The sequence below is a fragment of the Acyrthosiphon pisum genome, chromosome A2 (genome assembly GCF_005508785.2).
Source record: "Acyrthosiphon pisum isolate AL4f chromosome A2, pea_aphid_22Mar2018_4r6ur, whole genome shotgun sequence".
In the NCBI taxonomy this organism is placed as follows: Eukaryota; Metazoa; Arthropoda; class Insecta; order Hemiptera; family Aphididae; genus Acyrthosiphon; species Acyrthosiphon pisum.
The window spans coordinates 105,611,778-105,618,966 of record NC_042495.1 but is presented as its reverse complement, the minus strand read 5'-3'; the positions used below and the strand labels follow the sequence as shown (position 1 = coordinate 105,618,966).

At 35.9% G+C, this 7,189-nt stretch overlaps 1 protein-coding gene across 1 annotated transcript; it reads left to right on the top strand.

Moving 5' to 3' along the window:
- Positions 1-3,382: 3,382 nt before the first annotated feature.
- Positions 3,383-6,749, top strand: LOC100161508. The gene is made up of 3 exons (XM_001951752.5): positions 3,383-3,996; positions 5,925-6,322; positions 6,467-6,749. Exons 1-2 carry the CDS (start codon positions 3,483-3,485, stop codon positions 6,305-6,307), a joined length of 897 nt encoding a protein of 298 aa, XP_001951787.1. The 5' UTR covers positions 3,383-3,482; the 3' UTR covers positions 6,308-6,322; positions 6,467-6,749.
- The last annotated feature ends 440 nt before the right edge of the window (positions 6,750-7,189 follow it).

The following is a 7,189-nucleotide window of genomic DNA, read 5'->3' as shown; positions in this document are numbered from 1 at the left end:
ACTTACAAACAGTTTTTTTTTAAAAAGTCCCATAGAGTGTGTAAAACTAATTAAATTTGTAGAAAATATTATGGGTCAGTGAGTAGATTTAAAAAATATGTATTCTCGATCCATATTTTACGTTATTTATTTGATTCACTCATTATAAAAGATAGTAATAAATAAAAAAATTAAATAGTTTGTATGCTCCAATAATTGCTATTTCGAACATCCTATGGTGATTTAACCGTGAGCTGATAAATTTAACAATAGCGATGTAAAAATATTATTATAATTGCACAATTACCATAAAATAAATAAAACATACTTAATATGAAATATTTAAAATAAATCTATTAAATTAACTGATAATTTAGTACATTTTTAAGTAATTAAAAATTAAAAAGTAAATAAATAATAATGTAGAACGAACTCTCATTAAATTCTAAAGAACACAAAAAGAAAACTTTAATAATTGAGTTAGGTGAAATATTTTGTGTGAAAACTATTAATTGTTTAATAGTACACAATAGTTTATTTAGATTTTTGAAGAAGTAGGTACTGTGAATTAAAATGCCAGAATTTGCATCATTTACATGACGTACACGTTTTGCATCTCACACAATATTAAATAAATAGAGAAACTTAACAATATGTTTAAACGTGAATATACCTACATGGCCACATTGAATTATATATAATTAAGGTGACAACAATTTTAACAGAGTAGGCCACTAAATAATAACGCGGTAACCAAAAATCACATTAGAAAAAGCACATATCATTGTAAAATCAATATATTCATCGCTCCCCTCAGATTCTAAAAACATAATATCAGGTAAAATGAATAGGAACCTGCTACCACTTAGATTATATTTTATAAACGAACACGGAATTGAAATGTAAGTGATGAATAAGCCTAATAGTCATTTTTCAAATGCACGGAATAACGGTTTTCTGTAACTAATGATATTTTATTATAGCTAATTAAAAATAAGAATATGCTGTCAATAAAATAAGAAAATTAATTTTAAATCAGAAAATTTAAAAAAAAAAAACTTCTTTTAGGCATACGTCTATTTGAGTGCATTTTATTCGATCAATGGGAAAATTAAATGAAACAAACTGTAATTAATCATAAACAAAATATTGAAAACGGAAGTATAAGAACATGATCGTAACAAAAAAATGTCTATATGTGTAGTAACGATAAAATATAAAACCGCAGAACACAAAATATACTTTCAGATTATACCTATAGGTAAATTTTTACCTGTAAATATTATACGAAGGCAAATAATGAAATTGTATCATGTTTATTATTTTGGTTAGAAAATTCAATAAAAATGTTTACGACTTCGGTCAAACAAGAAAATACACAAGTGCGTTTAACGATTGCTGTAATCTAAGCATTAAAAATGGCCTGCAAAAGTAATACATTTCTAACGAATAAAATCCGTCTCCACACCTATAATTATAATAATGATTACAAATATAGAATGTCCAACATTTTTAGAAAACATAAATATTATAATTTTTGGATTATGGATTTTTCTGTTCAATTTTTGGAAAAATAGTAATATAATTTTATATCTTCAATTTTATTTTAAATTAGTGAAATTTAACAAAGTGAGAACAATCAGAAAATGTCAACGTTTAAGTAAACAGCTTTTTACGTAAGAACAGAAAAATAAGTATACCTATATAATAGATGTGATGATTTTTTGATTATTATGACGTAGTGTTTAAATTCAGATTTCGATTTTTATTACGACGTTTTTCCAAAAATAAATGTCAAACACATTTACGTAGAGATTTAGATAATTGGTCTTTCACCGTTTAGAATGACATTATTAAAATTGGGACAAGCGAGCTGCGTGTGAGTATTATACAGCGTGAGGGAAAATCGAAAATCGAAAACGAAAAATGTTTGTTTATTCTTAAGAGTATAATTTACTTGTATAATAGTATTATTCTAAGCGTACAGCTGTAAAATATATATACTCTAATCCGAATAAGTATGTATAGGATTTTCCAAATATAATCTTCAAAAATATTTCATATTATAAAATTTTTCTATCGCACGTCAAATCAGTAAAAATCACAAAATAATATAAAAATGATGAGTCCAGGTTTACGACAACCAAAAGCCTAAGTCTAAAAAACGGAAAAATTAATTTTCTATTTTATAGATGTTTTTAAAATCTTAGTATTGACGAAGCACGTGTATTGTATACATTTCTCAAAAATATGATTAAGACGTAATATCTTTATTTGGATTAAACCTATAGTTAAATAATAATCATATTTCACATTAATTTAGTTCGTAGTGTAACTATTGCAGTATGATATTTAGTTAGGTGTGTTTATTGTATAATGTATATGCAACACAAATATTTATGGATTGTTTACAGGTCCATATGGTTTTAACTTTGAAATTCCCCATACAAAATTTTCTAAACATATAGTAATAGCGGGGTATCAAATTAATATATATATTAAATCTTATTTATAATTTCATACCATGAATTACCTAGTGAACAAGTCAATAGTGACTAGAAAAACGTTAAGAACTAATATTGTTCACAGTTAAAGTTATGGAAATCAATCTGTTTTCAGAAATGTATTTTTTTTGTTCTTCTAGTGATTAAATGTTATTTTAACATATTTTTTTATGGAAAAATTACCAACTCTTGATAAAGCATAAATTATATTTTTAGTTGTATAAACGCAAATCTGAAGTATTTTTTTCTAATTTAGAAATGCGAACTTTAAGAAAACATAAAATACACAAAATTAAATATTATATTCAAAACACTATTGTTCAGGGTATTTTCAAACAGTTTCTGTTAATATTAATACAATAAATTGATAATATTGTATACCTAGTTCCAATTATAAAACAATTCGATCTATGGTGTAATATAACACAATACTGGATGGATTCTTTTAAATAAAAAAATTAGTAGTTTTACTGTAGTGAAAAAAAGTATAATACATAAGAAAAAGACTTTGAAAATCACAAACGATGTGAATTCATGTAGCGAACCACGAAATATCAGACATTATACATTCTGTTAAAATCGTATACAAAGTCATTATTAGCAGTACAAGTTATTATCGAAATTAGCATATGTGGTGTTTAAAATAATAGTAATAATAATAGCGATAATACCTGCAGAGTCCATTGAGAACATCAAAAATATATGTGCCGCCGGTGTATGTGTGTGTATGTGTGTGTGTGTGTGCGTGTGTGTGTAGAACGCGAAAGGAAGGAACCGGTAACCGGTAGATAGAGAAAGTCCATCATCTTCCGGGGGTCCAGATCGGTGGCGTCGAAAAGTGGCTGAAGTGCCCGGAACACCGAAGTGGGGGCCCGGTATATAAACATCGCCTGCCATGTCCTACCTATCATACAGTTTTTGGGTTTCGGGGCGTCACATCGTGTGCTTTTCAGACTTCAGTGCGGTCCGCAACACAAACCATACCTACCCATCTCAACCATGAACTCCTTGAGGATATGTTTTTGCCTGTTCTTGACCGTCGCCAGTGCATGGAGCTTGCCATCCGGCATGGACTCCCAGTCCGTCGGCCACAACTCCATTCAAGCCAAAGAGGACTTATTGGACGGCATCTACAGCGACTGCATTAACAAAGGTTCCGTGTCATGCATCAAATACAAGTTGTTCGCTTACGTCGACAAGGCATTGAACAAGGATGAGATCAACCTGACCGAGGGAGTGACTGTGGTCAGATCGGCCGGAAGCCCGGGAGACGGTGCCCCACGATCATTGTCATTGGACGGCAGTGCAGACCAACCCAAGGACATGGAATCCCTGGTCGTCAAACGCGTCTTGCGTTACCTCAACGAACACTCCATCAAGGTCGACATCAAGGGAGTTGATATGGTCAATGCCGTGTCCAGAACCGGAAAGTCCATCAGCGACATGGTCAGCCAATTGGTCGGAGACAACGAAGAAGAAGACTCGTCCGAAGAAAACCGTGGAATCAAAAAGAGTAAGTTCATAGTCTTATAATAATTATTATAACAACCAAATTCGTGCGGTGTTTAAAACGTCGCTCATTTAAAAAAAAAACTCATACATCGTATAAAAAAAATGCATTTGTCGGCTTTCAGAGCATTTGCTAATCACACATAATATTTATGATCATAATTTCGATTATTTGACGATCGAACGTTGCAAAATATTCATAACCGACAATAGTATAATTAAAAAATTATAGTTTTCCTGTAGGTGGTTATTACGTATTTACGGTAAATTCGACTTTAAAATACTGTTAAATCGATATGAAAATTATCAAAGTAAATTAATCATCGTTAATCGTCATTGATACCTATATTGATTTAACAAGAGAAATGAAATAACTAAAGTTATAAAAATATAATTCGTACCGACGCGGAGTTACAGCTCGCTGTATACAGTGAATACAAACAACTATAACATTATCATAACAGTTATTTCGATAAACGTGACGTCAATATTTTGTACAGCCGATTAAAACTAGTTTTTTGAATTTTATTGTTACTGATAGTGACCCATTTGGTTTGGAAATTATTTATGTCATGATAATTTCACTGCATTCGTATTTATTTCATCTTCACTCGTTATATTTTATTGGTCGACGATATTAATTACCCATATACGTTTCATTGATTTATATTATATTGTAACCGTAATCCGACATAGCACACGCAATAGCAGACCGGTCGTTATATCATTTATTTCATGTATAGGTAGGTCAAAAAATTAATTAATGACAGTTGTAATAATAATAATAATAATATATCAAACATCGTGAGATAAACAGTTCGCACACGCGTCGTGGTGACTCGGCAAATCTCGTCGGTGCGTCGACGACGACGACGACGACGATACTCGGCGCTTACACCTCTGACCCTCGGGCGACCGTGTGCGGTCTAAACGGTAGTTATAATATACACCGCAGTCATAATAACAACAACGATAGCGTTGTTACCACGGTAACATTGCATACCGCGCCGGCGACCGCCGGAGAAGAAACGGCTTCGTATCAGCGGCGAGCGACTTCCGTAAACGACCCGCGACCCGCCGCCAGATAGGTCGACCGGACCGCGACGGTTGACGCTCACCCGTGTCCCTACTGACCCGATTCCCGAGAGTCCGACCGAACCCACATTCTATAATAGTCTTGTTTATAAATTATTATTATTATTATTATTATTGCGCACAAGTGTATTTTCGATAAAAAAATAAACCTGACCGTCCGCCGCCGCCTCGATTTAATAACACACAGGTGCGTCGTAGTTGTATATCGTACCTAAATAGTAATGATACATATTATTATTATTATTATTATCGGAGACGACTTTCTACGCGTCAATCAAATCTCACGAGAATCTCGTTTTCCACGCACTCCCACGACACCGCCGCCGAGGCCGTCTTCTTCTTTCTCTTTAACAATAATAATAACATCAGTCGGACACACACACACACACAAATAAATAGAAATAAACACCCCGCGTTCCAAAGTTCTCACTCGCCGGAAACGTATAGAAAACGTCGTCGTGCCGCACGAAAAACCGGTTTTAGAAAGTGCTCAACCCCTGCCCGCGCCCACGAGGACCATAGAGCAACGCGATACCCGACGGCCCAGCAGCGGATGAAAGACACACGACCATGGTCGTCGCGGTCATCGGGCCGTGAATCCGTAATGCGATATTGATAAAGACTCTCACACGCACGCACGCACATAAAACCACTGAGATCGGCCGATCTCCGTCTCGGTCGATCCTCGACGTTTCCGATTACGTGGTTCGAAACAATAACCGCGGCGGTAACCGTATATATATATACCATAGCCCGTAGACCTGCGCCCAATCACTCGCACATACAACGATTGTATATTATACTTACGCCCGTTTCCTTTTTTTTTTCTTTTTGCAGAGAAGAAGAGCAAGCACGTTCTTTTGACCCTGTTGACCCTGTTGAAGATCAAACTCGCCGCCATCCTCCCGTTCGCCATCGGTAAGATCGCCCTGATCGCCGGTAAAGCCTTGTTGTTGGGAACCATCGCACTTGTCCTGTCCCTGATCGGCGTCCTCCAGAAGGTGCTCAGCAAACATCACGAGAAGACCGTCACCTACGAGGTGATCCCGCAACACCACCACGAAGTGCACGGCGGACACGACTCTTACGGCAGTGCCGGAGGCGCCGACATCTCGTCCGGCGGATACGGTGGCGGTTCGGCCAGCGGCGGCGGATGGGGACGCAGCGTCGACGCCCAACAGATGGCCTACAGTGCCCAAGCACCGCAGACATCCCAATAAACGCCCACGCCAAACGTGAGTTTCCGGTCCGGCTTTTGCGACATCCGCTGCCAATGCGACCCCTGACTTATCGGGTCACGCTCACATAATTTGCACACACACACATGCTCACAGTTGTGCCGTTTGTCTGATTTTCGTTTTCGTTTTTACCGTTTCCAGTACAAGTCCTCGAGTTGACGACGACCACGACGTATATGATAACGCCATCATCGCATATACCTACACCACCACATCGTGTCATACCGGCGGTGCAGCTCACGCACTACAACCCCGACGACAATCAAAGTTCAAACGAGCCATCGAAACGCGAGCTACACCACACGCCAAAGCTCACTAAACTTATTTGTACATTATTTATTTATTATTTATATAATATTTATATTGATATATTTCAACATTGTTTGAAACGTTCATACTATATTTTGATGTTTTCGAAAAAAAACTTTTGTGTATTTTATTCAACTCGCACCGATAGAACCCCTTTGTGACATTATTGTCCAACCACACACCGGATATTATATACCGCGGTTGCGACTCATCCCGAGTCAATCGATGAATAATACAACAGTGTATTATGTAGGTAGTATTATATATAGGCTACGAGTCTTACGCGCGAACAACACACGAGCTGTTCACGACGACTCTTCTCTTTGTCTCATGTATAGGCATACTATGATATACGACCAAATTTGTGACATACGGGACAACTATGATTATTACAGGCATACTATACTGTTGCTGACAATCACAAATATTTATGTCTTGTTCGTAAAGTCTCGTCTGAACACTGGTATAAAATATAGGTATGGGTGCTTACCACAGCTACACAATATACAATCTAACAACTACACAGCTCGGAAATTCGCGCGGTAGAAATTCAAT

Coding starts and splice junctions, on each gene's coding strand:
- LOC100161508 (XM_001951752.5), top strand. CDS start 3,483: ATGAACTCCTTGAGGATATGTTTTTGCCTGTTCTTGACCGTCGCCAGT. Junction 3,997..5,924: donor AAACCGTGGAATCAAAAAGA/GTAAGTTCATAG, acceptor TTCTTTTTGCAG/AGAAGAAGAGCAAGCACGTT.